This window comes from Python bivittatus, unplaced genomic scaffold, assembly GCF_059951505.1.
Source record: "Python bivittatus isolate LINGU-HERP-01145 unplaced genomic scaffold, Pbiv_v1 ctg000070_np1212, whole genome shotgun sequence".
Classification (NCBI taxonomy): domain Eukaryota; kingdom Metazoa; phylum Chordata; class Lepidosauria; order Squamata; family Pythonidae; genus Python; species Python bivittatus.
The window spans coordinates 416,760-430,870 of NW_028277034.1; the positions used below are offsets into that span (position 1 = coordinate 416,760).

Here is a 14,111-nt window from a genome sequence, read left to right on the forward strand (position 1 = left end):
CCATGTTAACAGATGCAACACCTGGCCACTGTGCAAAGAGGTAAATGTACTGAAGGATCGGCATCTCCGCATCTTGTGGTGGTGGTGGTGGAGGAATCTTTCATACAAAAAAACATAATTAAAAAAAAATTATTTGGCTTTAGTTGACATGGAAAAAAATTCAGTCAAGTGAGCCAACTTCAATTCTGAAACATCACACATTAACACAGTTTTGTCACTCAAGTAAAACAGTATTGATACAGTACAGTTGTCAGAAAAAAAAGAAACAAGAAAAAAGAAAAGCACAAAACAATTTTGGATAATCAACAAACTAAAACCATGTAAGTGTCTCCCAAATATACAAATGTCACTATAACAATTATTTTGTGTTTAAACTGAAAATAGTACCCTATAGCTCACAGGGATCAAATTATTATTTGCACATTTTTCATATTTTTCCTCCAAATCAATGTTGATTTATATTCTAGAATAAATATATTTAAGCTCAGTTTTCAGGTGAATTCACAAACTTTTTCTAAAGACTTCTATCATTTCTAGGCTAAAGAAAATTTTATAACATTATCAACCATCATTATATCAAAGCACAACAAAATGGATTCAAACCATCCACATTTAAGAATGAAAAAAGGGAACATTCAAAATATTTTTATTTATCCTATATTAATATTTTATATGGTTGCTCTATGCTATCCATGATACATGTGGAAAAGGAAGTAAATGAGAAATTAATGTTAATTGCATTCTATTTGGTAAATGAATAAAGTCTTCTTAACACACATGAATTTATCTGTGATCAACAAAGTTTATCAAGTGAAATTCTATGATGACAACCCGCAGCTATGTAAGGCAACCTATTCTAATGCCAGTCCACTACTGAAGGTAATTCTAGCACAACATGTATCCAATCACCAATCCAGGATCTCTGGGATAGAACAAATTTCTCTTTCTCTCCTGGCAAGCTAATTTGGATAATCAGACTACTAACTGCTAAAAAAAAAAAAATACACATACACCTGGACACATGGGAACTTGTTACCTGGTAAATGCCAAAATCTGTAACTGGGCCGTATTGCTGGGATAAATTCATAAAATAGCATGAGAACTTCTGAATCTACACCATGAGTCCCATATTTAGCCCAAAACCTGGGAGGTGAGAAAATGTGACAGTCATGTTAGACTCCATGGAATGGTTTCAGGTCACCCCTTCATAGCAAGAGATGTTGTTATAAAGGAACAATGGCTGATCCTCCATTTAATGGAAATATAGAATTCCCATTAAAAGGTTACTTGGAAATCATGTCCATCACTGATAGATGATTGTCTGTCTATCATATTTATATACCTGCCCATCACACACAAAAGTGACTCTGGGTGGCGTACAACACTTAATTAAAAACAATACATAAAAACTCACAATTAAAAAATAATTATAAAAAGCACCCAAAACAAGAGAGGATGACATTAACCATAGTAAGGGAGCCATCGCAAAATCTCCCCGATCCCCTAGTAGCCCCAGGCCTGATCACACAGCCAGGTCTTGAGGGACTTGTGGAATGTTGAGAGGGATGGAGCTAATCTCACTTCTGGGGGGAGAAGATTCCTCAAGGCGGGCACCACAGCAAAGAAGGCCCGCCTCCTGGGACCCACCAAATGTAATTCCCTGGCAGACTTTTCTGCCAGACCTGATGGGATGGACAGAAATAATCAGGGAGAGGGGGTCCCTCAGATAACCCAGCCCAATGCCATGAAGGGCTTTAAAGGTCAAAACCAGCATCTTGAATTGGACCCGGAAGCAAACTGGCAACCAAGGCAGCTCGTGGAGCAGAGGTATAACATGTATCGTTCTAGGGGCACACACAACTGCCCACGCTGCTGCATTTTGCACCAGCTGAAGCTAAACCAAGGATTTTTAAACCACCTCTGCAAACTCATTAGGGTTTCAGCTATGTGTTTTACATGGCAACCTTTTTAAAAGGCTGCATGATAAGTTTCAAAAGTTTTTTAGAAGTTTATTGGTATGGCAGAAATGGGTCATCCTTTATTGACATTCTCTTTGTGTGACTCCCCAAATCTTAGACTCTTAATGTTATTGCATAACAAAGCTAAATCTACTAATTTTATTTATCAATGGAGAAATAAGATGGTATTATCTTGAAGCAGATAAGGAGAATACACAGGATTTGATGGATAATTTGTAGATCTGAGTTCTTAATGAAAACTGGAAAGATAAACAAGTAAAAAACAAAAATAAATTTATTGCTAATCATTTTGTTTTACAAATACTGCCCTAACCTTCATCCCAAGAAAATAACTTAGGGATGTTTCAGTATCTTCTTATAAACTAATGCAAAAAAAAGACATGCAAACAACAAGTAGGTGATAATAAAGCTCTGTGCATCCAACTGAAAAAAAAGGACAGCTCATCCCACGAGAACTTTTACAACTGATCACTAATATTCCTCTATTGTTAAAAAAGAAACATTACAATACTAAACTTCAATCCATTGCAGAAAACTGAATTATTTTCTATAAGCAATGTTCAATCAATCTTGTTCCCTTACCCCTCTCAATCACACAAACAAGAATGTAACCTATGTAGCAAACGCCAGTTTTGTTTATTACGAACTAGATGACAGATATCATTTTCATTCTACCTGGTAAATTTTGTTCTTAAATGCAACTTTTTTTCACACCTCCCTATCAAGAGGTGGCAAAAAAGAAGGAAAAGAGAGTCCAAAGTAAAAGCAAATTTAATATTAATAAAAAATCATATAGCTGTCTTTTTTTTTAGATCTTGGCAATGAAGTTTTGAAACAGGATTATCCCAAGAACATGCACATCTGTTTAATATTACAAGCCAACTGTCAACATCCTAACTGAAGTTCTAATTTAATATTTTTCCTTTCTTGATGTTTTACCTTTAATCAATGCCTTGTGAGAGTATCAGCTTTCTATATGAAACTGTTAAATATAAAGAAATGTTATTGCAGCATGTTTACAAAATCATAGTTCGAGAACTTTGTATTTTTCTAAAGCCTGACCACAACTTAATTATCTGCAGGACATTCCAGCTTGCAAATGTAAGCTCCAGTTCTACATCTATATCTATTGCACAGGACACTGAGCTTTGCAAGTACCACAACATGGTTTACTTTCCAAAAGTCAGCATTGGGGCTTTTAAGCATGACCTTTCTTTTAATTAAATATTCGTTTCGGTGCTAATCATTAGATTGTTTTCATACTTCCCTTTCATGTTAGTTTCTTCTCCTCAGCTGTTTGCTAGAGCTACAAAAGCAAGAGAGGCAATGTGGGAATAGTGCAAAGAGACTTGTTTGAACGTGGTAAGATATATTTAACTGAAGAACAAAAACTGCAACAAGTTCACAGGAAAAATTATTAAGTAGCAGTTAAGCACTTAACTTTGTTGCCACAATTTCTTTTCAAACAAATTAACTTTAGAGACAATATGGAAATTTCAAGCTCATTTAATATGCATAAATTGCACAGTAAGAGACAGTTTTTAATTATTTTGCAACTTAGCTCTGCAAACAAAATTAACACAATGGGATCTAATTTGATCTACTGTATAAAACTGGGAAACACAGTATCTTAGCCTATGTCCAACATAGGGTGTCAGCATGTTACCAAACAACAAACACAAAGAAAATATAGGGACAAATTTTGCCTCTGGTTCACTATATGACAGGGTGAAAATGTAAGAAATGCCTGCCAACCAATAACAAAATCTTAGTACGTTTATAAATTTCCTAGTTCTAATGTTTCAAAAGAGGTAGTTTCAATCCTTGCTTTAATTTCATGATTTCTACAAAATCTCCCCAGGTCCCAGAGGTTTGACAGCCATCTCTTATCTACAACTCCTTTGTTACCATTTTATTTTCCTTACAAAAACAAATTTCAGATCATTAACACACAAATAACATTCAGAAATTCATAACAAAAATGCAGAGCTGCATATATTATATTTAGTTGAATAACTGAGTCTGAATGCCATGCTGGGTTGAGTTTTGTAACAGAGGGTATTATTCCCTACCATGGAATTTTCTACGGTTTATTCTTTAATGCAGAATAAACAAATATCATGGTATCTTTAAGGTCTACTTCTAAATACTGCAACTTTGACAGTTTTCATCTCATTCCTTTTAAACAGCCAAATTTAAAGTGAATTTAACTAGTGAAAAAGTATTAAATACTATAAAGTAGCTAACATATTTGGGATTATACATTTGAAAGTTACAATTTTGCTTGGCAAAGAATCTGGGATATTTCTTTTTGTTTCCACAGCTTACAGTCCTTCCTCCTTCACAGAATATTAGAAATATGCCAAGATAAAGTGGGTGTGCAAAGTGTTAAGGAAGGACAGAGAATGGAGTTTGCTTTTCTGAGATGATCCTAGAATAGAGCTTTAAAATTTAAACAAAGAAAATGCTTGGGAGAAACCGCTGACAAGCAGGTCAACATTGTGAGAAATTCTGGTACTGGTAAACAGTAAGGAATGAGGTCCAACACACACATTTTTCTTCAGGGTGTGTTCATGAATAATGCAAAAAAATTTAATTGCTTCTGTATCTTTCCCTGGAACATATATTCTCAGGGAATGCAAACTTCCTAGGAAGGACATATCCAAATGATCTCATTTATGTAATTCTTCTAGTCAAACTTTCATCCTTGTAGTAGTGGTTTCACAATGAAAACATTTCCATCTTGCAAATTAAAAGGTCCTGAATCTACTCAAATGTATCAAAACACAGAGAACTGAAAAAGATTCATCTCTCAGCTCATCTCCAAAGAGCAGGTCAAGATCAGGGTCTGTCCTCTGCACCCAGCCTACCTGCAAGCTCTGGAGAAGAGCTGGCAGCACAATAGTCTTCGAACAGAGAAGTCATGCTTGGATTTTTTACTAGCAAAATCTCACACAACTAAAAGTCCCAGAGACATTAAAGACAAATGTACAGGTGAAAGTGGGTACTGTCTGTGAGCTTTACAAAGCAGATCTTATATTTTACAGTACTTACAGGAAGGGGAAAACCACTGATCTGCACAGTTCTGTGGAAAAATATATTGACTCTCTTTCTGATTTTTTGCATCTCTTTGCTACTGAATGTTATCACAGCCTCCTGCAGGTCCTGCTGAAGTCTGAGTCAGCAAATACCCCCAGAGTTCAGTGCTTATTTCATTTATTCATAAACAAAGTCATCCAGCATGCCATGTGCCAATGTGCCAAAGTAATCAAACCTCCTCAATCTCTTCAGTTAAAGGGATAATTACGGACAGTTGTGCGAGTGCTTCCTTAAACGATCAGGACTGATTTGGGGTAGCCTTATCCTACAGAAATCTCAAAACTTTGGCTCCTCTCATCACAATGAAGTGCTTGCCACACAGGTTCTAGCGGCATGCTTGAAGATCCTCATTAAAAAGTCACCAATGCTGATCAATCTGGAAAACAGTACAGGTCCATTTCATCAATCCACAGCCTTGAAATGGAAAAGATTTGGAACAATAAAGAATCTCAAGTGTGGCCATCCTGTTAAAATCACTCCAAAACTGCACTTTAAAATTGCTCTGGAAGTCATGAAGAATCTCAGAACAACATCCAGGGATCTATAAGCCTCTTGTGCCTTTCCGACTGCCAGCACTGATGACTCCATCACTGGAAAAACACTGAGTTAAAAATGGGGTTCCTGAGAATGTAGTAAAGCAAAAGCTATCACTCAGAAGAACCCTGATGCTTGTTTCTAGTTTTCCAAAAAACACTTCAGTAACTCTTCAAACATCAGGAGAAATGCTATGGACACGGATTAAGTTAGCAATGAAACTTTTTGGAGTACAAAGATGCTAATCTCCAGTGAAAACAAAACACTGAATTCCACAACAGTTTTATACCACCTTGCGCATGGAGGTGGCAGGGATGCTTTGCTGACTCAAGACCTAGATGGTTTACCATCATTAAAAGAAGCATGATTTCTACCTAGGAGCATTAGGCCATCTATCATTCAGCTGAAGCACAAAGTGAATTATGCAGCAAAACAATGATCTCATACATATAAAGAAGTCTACAAGAGAAGATGATCAAATCAGTATTTTGGAAAAGCTAAATCACAATCCAGACCTAAATCACACAGAAACATTGTAGTGGGACTTAAAATAAGAAGGTCATGCTATAAAAACCTTAAATGTTATTGAAAAAAATCTGCAATGGAGGAATGAGCCAAAATTTCTGCACAGCAATGTGAAACTATCACTAATTACAAGAAGTGTTTAGACTGCAATTATTATAGCTGTGGTGATGCATCAGTTATTGGATCTAAGTGATTTCTTTTTTTTACACTAGTATGTTGGAAGACTTTTGTTCATGATTTACATGAAACAAGCACCAAAAATTGGGGCTACTTATTTACTCAATTCCCTTTCAATATTAGGAGGACCCATGTGATACTTTGATAGTATTCAGGGGCAAAGATTTGCAAACATTAAATATATTGGAAAGGGAGTGAATTCATTTTCACAGAAATTGAAGGTACAGATAATCAAACACACATTACAAAAATTGTCTTCCACAATATATATATTAGAATCAGATTACATGAACATTAGACATCCTTCAGTCTTTGCTCAATGAATTTACTGATTATAACGTTCTTGTTATCCACCATTTAATTGCTGTTGTTATTTGCTGCCTTATTTAGTCTACTTTTAACTGTTATGTTGTACTGGTATATTTTATTATGGTTATATCTTTGGCTTATTCATACTCTTTTTAATTGCACATGGCATCCTCAAAACCTAAATTATAGAGAGATAATAACTAATACTTGGTAATACTGGATTCAACTTTTCTTCTGCAATATCAAAGTAGAACCTTGGTTGCTTCAAACTATGGCTTGAGATTGTCATTGTAATCAATCCATACAGATAAAGTTCCTCTTCACTGCAAGGGCTGAGACATGCTGATTTCATGTGAAAGCCTCTAAAGGAAGTATAAAATAATAAACAACCAGATAAAAACAAATCAGGCTGATAAAACCAACTGCTAAAAACTGAAAAAGAACAGGACCAACAGGCAGTCTGGTGTCCTACCTCCTATTTTTTCTCCACAACAACTACCCTGTAAGGCAGATTGGCCTGGGTCTCCCTGCTCCTAGGCCGGCACTTTCACCGTATCATCCCCCCTAAGTTTATATGAGGTAGCAGGTAACATGACCAGGAAGGAGGACCACAGTTTGGATACAACCTTTTCTGATGGTCAAGGCCTAATCTTTTATGGCAAGGCCACCTGGAGAAGATCCACCAATGGAGCATTTTCACAGCCATGCGAGGAAAAAAACGACCTGCTAAATGTATCTGGCAAACTGTTGCAAAACACAAAGAAATACAGCCAGCTTTTTTAAATGTATGAAATAAGAATGGTTCTTTCAAATCACTGAACAGAATTCATCTAGTATATGCCATTTTCCTATACTCAAAACAGAATTATTACAGAAATAAATTTCTGTCTATATTGTATGTATTGTACAATTACTGTCCTCACCCCATCAGTTCCTGAGAGAGATCTCATATGAATGTGACAAACTGGTCATAACAATAATAATTCTAGCCAAAGTATTTAAAACACCAAAACTAGTAGACTGAATAGCATATCTAAACAGTGGTTCTGCATTGCATACTTATTGTTGTCACAAACTTAATTTACTATTTAAATCTGGCTGTCTCTCAATTTTTAAATAATCTCTGAGATAAATGTAACTTTCCACATTGCTTTTTGGGCATTTTTCTCTAGAAAGAAAAATACTGTAATTTTAGCACATTTCCTTCTAATATTTATACTAGATTTTTAAAATATTCACTATAAATGATATAGCAATTATTCAAATAAATAACAGATGCATGTGAAAAATATACATGATATACCAATTCCATTGTATTGTTTAATTTACATTGTTATACAAGAATGAATGAGACTTCAGCCATGAAGCAAATGGATAAAATGGACTTTTTCCAGCAGAGCCAAACAGGGACATAAACGTCGGCAAAGACCAAGGGAGATTAAAACTAAAACGGAGATGCTGTAGAATGCACCCACTCATAAACCAATTAAAATTGACTTTATAAACTTAAAACAAATCATATTGTGATTTAGATTCAATTCTGTCTTCATCTGGGCACAGAAAATTGGCTCCTGGAAAGGCAAAATGAGACCTCAACAGAAACCAAGGAAATAAAGTTATAACTTTAATACAGCAAAACATCAGTTGCAATCTGCTCGTTATTAGACCTATCATATTTCTGGGAACTGTGTTAAATCTGTATTAGCAATTCACACTTTTCAGAATGGCACATCCTAAGATTTATCAATACTTTTGTATTTTCACCCTGTTGTTTAGCCAAAAAGCCTCCCAGAGTAACCTACAAATGTCAGTGATATGTCAGGTTTCTAATATTCCAATCTTGATGCACAAAGGAAAAAAAGGGGGGGGGGTAAGGTTGGAGAAAAAATGAAAGCCAGGTCCCAGTTGTCAAAGTTACCCTCCTTATCACAACCAGTTGAGCTGAAAATAGTTCTGACAGACTGATGGAATAGCCACCATTTAGGGGGCAGCCAAAGACTTCTGCTCCCCTCTTTCTGCAACCTGAGAAAATGGGCACTGGTAGGGATAACAGAATAACTCTGAATATGGCATCAAGTACGGGGAAGCAAAAACACCTGATCTAAGGCTTCCATCACAGTCCACATATTATGTAGTGATAGGAGGCAAGAAAAGAAGCAAGAGTATTTCATTGAAATTGAGTATTTGGAAGAGGTGGCCCCAGGATTTGGGGAAGGAGATACTTGAAAGCTATCATGATTTTTAAGGAAGCTAACATGCACCTATATTAACTAACCATGTAAAGGACAATTCTTTTAGTCTATGCATATTTACTGGAGAGAACACGAGACTCAATGATTATATTTTTAATTCAGCAAACTATATAGGCTTCTCCCTAACGGGAACATGGAAAGCATTTCAATTCAAACTGTTTCAAGTTCAAAACAGATGTTCCAAATTTGTTAACCACTGTCTTTATGACCACCCGAGGTTATCTAAGCTGGAAACAGACTGGTTCAAGCGCAAAACACTTCTAAAATTATCAGAACACAAAATGGAGTGTTTGGAATTTTAAAAAGCTTTAACGTGCAATATTCTGCATATCTCCACTAATCTCCAATAGAAAATACAAAATGTAAAACTTTTAAACCTTAGACTTACAAATGCCTGGTGGCAGCAGCAAGGCCATCTATACAACCCTAGAGCTCAAATTCAAGCATCATGCAAGAGAACTGTAGGCCCCCAAGGCCCACCCTCTGCTCAGTGCAGGAATCCAAATCCCAGCACCCTCAACAGATGCCAGAATGTCCAGCCACTGCCTGAACACCCCCAGTGAAGGGCAGCCCACAGTCAAACTGCTCTATCAGAAATGTCTCTCTTCCCTCCCCATTTGACTAGAGCTTTCCTGAAATTTAAATCCATTATTTTGTGTCCTGCACTCTGAAACAATGGAGAATGGGCCCTGATTTTCTGTGCGACGTTTTTCCAGTTTCTAGTCTCCAGATCTTCCTCACAAAATGAAACTGCTTCCTGAGAAAGGGAAACTTATTCTGAGGATGCAGCTTAAAACTGAATTTGCCTTTTTTAGCAGCCACATCGCAAGGCTGACTTGTTCTCCAATTATTTTGTTAGGTTGATATCCTGACTCTCCTGTTTCTTCCGTTGCTCTTCCTCACATCAGCAGCAGCCTTACAAGCAGGTGGGGCTGGCAGAGAGTGACTGACCCCAACCCTCCTGGGAACTTCCAGAGCTGAAGAGGGGCTACATCAGGGGTCCCCCATTCCTAGCCCGGCCCCTACAAAAAGGCCACACAATCAGGAGATGTTAGCAAAGAGACCTTTCTGCCCTGTTCTCTGCCATCTAGGGGTGGTCCAGCTTTCTGCAGCCCAAACAACCCTAATCTTAGCCCCGTTCCGAGGTAGCCATTATGGCTTCCTCAACCATTCCGCATTCCGCTCCTGCCTTGAATTGTTTGCAACTGCTTTTGGTAGCTCCTCCATAAACAGCTCAAGCCTTTATGAGGCCCCATGGGCGCCTCCCGTCCTCATTACTGCTCTGGTTTTCCTACCAGTTGCTTCCTAAAAGCCCAAACTAAGCGTCGAAGTGCTCGCAGGGCTGTTCCTCTTAAAATCAGGAGCTCCAGCACGCCAACGTCGGTTCCGCCAGTATTCCTGCGCCATCTTTCACGCTGACCGCCCCTGAAGCAGAAAGCTAGCTGCTCAAGAAGTGGGGACCCCCGGAAGGAGCGCTGGGGAGCGCGCCCCTTCCAGCTGAGGAGAGCCCCCCCGCAAGTGTCTCTACGGGACGCGCCCTCTGTTCCTGGGGGCATCCCCGCCCGGCCTCCAGCTCAAGAGGCCCAGGGCCCTGCTTTTCTCGCCCCGTCCCCGGCTTGGGCGGAGGGATGTCGAGCTATTCAACGCCTGTGCCCTGCACCTCGAGCGGACCCCCTTCCAAGCCAGACCGCCCCTCTCCTCTCCCGGGACTGTGGCCCGGGCGGCGCTCCGAGGGGCGAGAGGGCGGCGGCGCGGCCTAAGCAGGCGGCCGCCCTCCGCGGGCCTTCCCCGCTGGGTCCGCCTCCCCCCCCGCCGCGCCTGGGCCGACTCACCACCTCGCGGGCCCGCCCGGAGAACTCGCCCCTTCCCCGCGGGGCGCGCTTGGACCAGAGGGCGGCGGGCTCGGCGGGGGCCCCTCCGGGCGCGACACCCAGCGCCTTGTTGCGCGTCTTGACCGTCTTGACGCTGGCCTTGAAGAGCGCCGTGATGTCCGCCGCCGCCATGCCGGGAGGAGGGGCGCGGCCCGGCCTGGCCCCGCGGGAGGAGCGGGGAGAGGCGGGGGTCCCTCGCCAGTCGCCCCCCCGGACGTCCGTCTGCCCGTCCGCCCAGGAAAGTGGGGGGCGAACCCCTTCCTGGCGGAGACCGTGGCGAGGCCTCCTCGATTGAGGCGATCGCCGCTGCTCTGGGCGGCGCGCCACGGCTGGGAGCCTCCGCCGGAACAGCCCAAAGATCAATAAGCGCAGCCGCCGCACGAAAAGCACCGTTAGAAAGCGCGAACCGCCAGCGGGGGAAGGCGATCCGTACGCCCTCTTCGGGGCGCCCTTGCCCGGCTCGGCCCTTCTGCCTGGCGCGAGGGCCCAGCCACTTCTTCGGGCCAGGAGGAAGATGCTCCAAGAGGGAGGCCACGGCAGAAAAGGCCCGCCAGCCAGCGCCCATAAGAAGTGGGCCCTCAGCTGACCCAGCCCCACTCCGTGAAGGGCCTCCAAGGTCAGAACCAGCCTCTTGAATGGCGCGGGCCATGTCTGGATTGGGGCCACCCCTAAATGCCCGTCAAAAGCCATTCCAGTTCACCGTAAATGTTAAAATGCATTTTAATTTTAAAATGTCCCTCCATTTTGGAAAGGGATTAAGGCAAAGGAGATAAAAATGGATCTCCCTTCCTGAGGGATCCCCCCCCAGGACAGTCGGCCTTCTGGAAAGGTTTGGGATCGCGCCTAGTGTTTCTCTTCTCAGCAAGACTGGCTCCCTCGGATGGAAAAAGCAAGGGAGGGTCAGAGACTGGGCAGACATCTATAAAATATTCGTGAATAAGCCAGGATGACGCTACAGTAAGGACCTGTCTGGAAATAGCCTCTGTTTTTGTGCGTGAGAAAGAAGGCGCATGAATATTTTCACCTAAAGAAAAAAAAATCTCTTACAATCTGTTCGAAAGGCCAGCGTGTATCTGGTTTCAGGGACCTATTGGAACACCCACCCGGGTTGGACAAGAGAAGAGTCAGAGACTGTTGGGGGGCAGCTGTTGAGAGCCCCAGGTCCTGTCTCAGCAATAAGGATGGGTTGAAAGAAGATTTTATGTAAAATTAAAAAACTATAGCAACATAAAAGGAAAAGTAGAAAAAAGAAGAAAATATAAAAGAAAAAGTGAAAGATAACAAAAGACAAAGAAAAAAGAAATATCTGAAGAAGCAACTTCCAATCTTTGCAGCAGTTACAAACATAGTAATTACCATCTCCGCCCTCACAAATTACATATCATAGTTCCCTTCTTCCCATAAACAAACCTTTTTAATCAATACATCTCAAAGTCACCAATTCATTTTTATCCACTTTCAGCAAAAAGTCCATAAAGGGACTTTGATTGTTGTTCCCTCCTTAAACAAGTCAATTTAGCCATTTCTGCAAGCTCTGCCATCATCACCCATTTCTCCACTGTGGGTAGTTCTATAGGCATTTCAGCTACTTCCAGTGCTATTAACCAGGGAATCCATCTGTTCAGCCTGGGGCAACTGGGCCGTGGGCACATGTGCTGTTTTGCAGCAGCCTAGATCCTTCCTGTTCAGTCCTATCCAGAAGATGGGGCTGTGGGAGTGTTGTTGACTGATGCCCATCCCCAGGATTCCATCTGCTCCCCACACCATGCAGAATGCCCCTAAAACCCCAGTGGGGGAATTCAGTCAGTGTGGGGGAGTGGAGCTTGGCTCTCCTGCTCCTTGCCATCCATCAGGGCCAGGCAGGCAGTTGGATATCCTCGAATGTTGCCTAGGGTCAACAATGAGCTTGTAGAAATGAGGGAGAATAAAACAAGGCAGAGTTTCTGTTGGTCAGTAGGAAGCTGGACTTGGGAATTGAGGTGCAGCTTATCCTGAAAGAGCAGGTCCATTGTTTAAGACCCTGGAAGGGTATTTTCTTTTCTTTTTTTTTAGAAAAATTTTATTACACAAATAAAATATACAATTACATAAAGCAATACAAAACATAAAAATCAGACAGACATCTAAAAGCCTTTTACAAAAGACATACCTTAAACAAAACAAAACAAACAAGCAGAAAAAAACCCCACATAAACAAACAAACAAAAGACTTCCTACTTTCCTTTTGAGGAAATTATTTCTAATAATATAAACATTTTCTGTATTTGTTATTAACTATACTACTTCTATATCTATATTTCATTCTATTATTCTGGAAGGGTATTTTCTGATGGCCAAGGAGCCTGTTTCCACAATTGCAGTTAATGTGCCAGCCACAACTGTTCCTGATTATAGCCTATCCTGACTCACAACCCCGTCTACACAGGGCCACCCTTGAAAAGCATCCAGAAGTTGCAACAGGTACAAAGTACAGCAGCAGTCAGGCTGCGAATCAGGAAGGTGCAAGGCTCAGTTCATGTCATATCATGCCGTCGCTGAAGGACATCTGTACTGGTGTCTTGGCATTCCCCTTTAGACCCCAAGTGGCTTAGCAGATCTGCCATGCCTTAAGAACCTGTGCAAGAAACTTAAGAATCCTTTGGAAGATGCTGATGGACAGCAGGGGGGCAAGGCCTTCTCCTGTATGGCTCTGCCCTCCTTCCGGAGTGCCACTGGTCCCCCAATGTCTCTAGGTCTAGAAAATCTGCACAGACTCCTCTCTTTCTGCAGCTAGTACTTGTTAGTTCATTTTAATATTATTTGAAATAATTAAATTTATTTTAAAAAAGGTATAGGTATCTAAAAGCTGTTTTATATAAGTATTCAATGATACACTTTCTAATTTGTATGTGATTTTAGTAGTCTGTTTCTCTAACTCTTTCATTGAAACCTATCAAACAAAAACCTTTTATGGTCAGTAGTAACAATAGTGTTGTAAAACTGTTAAATTTGCTCCTACCACTTTTGGGATCCTTATGTAGTTCCTGACATTCTCTATTAAACCTTACTGGAATTTGCCCTTTTTGTCTAGGTTTTGATCAAGAAAAGTAGTTAACATGAGATTGTAATATTATCTGAATGAATTAACTGGAGGACTTGCCAAAATGCATTGGTTTTATATTTTGACTCTGTTTCAGATCCATTACCCATTTGCTGATTGCTTAAAAACACATTAACTTTCTTGACTGTTTTGTGGTTCGTTTTACTTCAAGATATTCGTTTATTTTTTTCTAAAAATCCAAACCCTGTTTAGGTCATCCAGTCAATCTCTTTTATCTCCACCCCAGTAAGGATTCAAGCCCAAGAACACGCAGCCCTACCAAACT

At 40.6% G+C, this 14,111-nt stretch overlaps 1 protein-coding gene across 4 annotated transcripts in view; it reads right to left on the reverse strand.

Annotated features, from left to right (window-relative positions):
* Positions 1–12,632, reverse strand: part of STX18 (syntaxin 18) — a 60,905-nt gene extending 48,273 nt beyond the window's left edge. Inside the window, exon 1 of one of the 4 annotated variants that reach the window (XR_015793898.1) lies at positions 11,137–12,632. Coding sequence is in view for 3 of the 4 variants with exons in the window: in XM_025172566.2 (XP_025028334.2) it covers positions 11,137–11,436 (300 nt within the window). In the remaining variant the exon portion in view is untranslated. The other 3 variants (XM_025172566.2, XM_088130492.1, XM_007437253.4) reach the window with 3 other exon arrangements.
* Between the last annotated feature and the right edge of the window lie 1,479 nt (positions 12,633–14,111).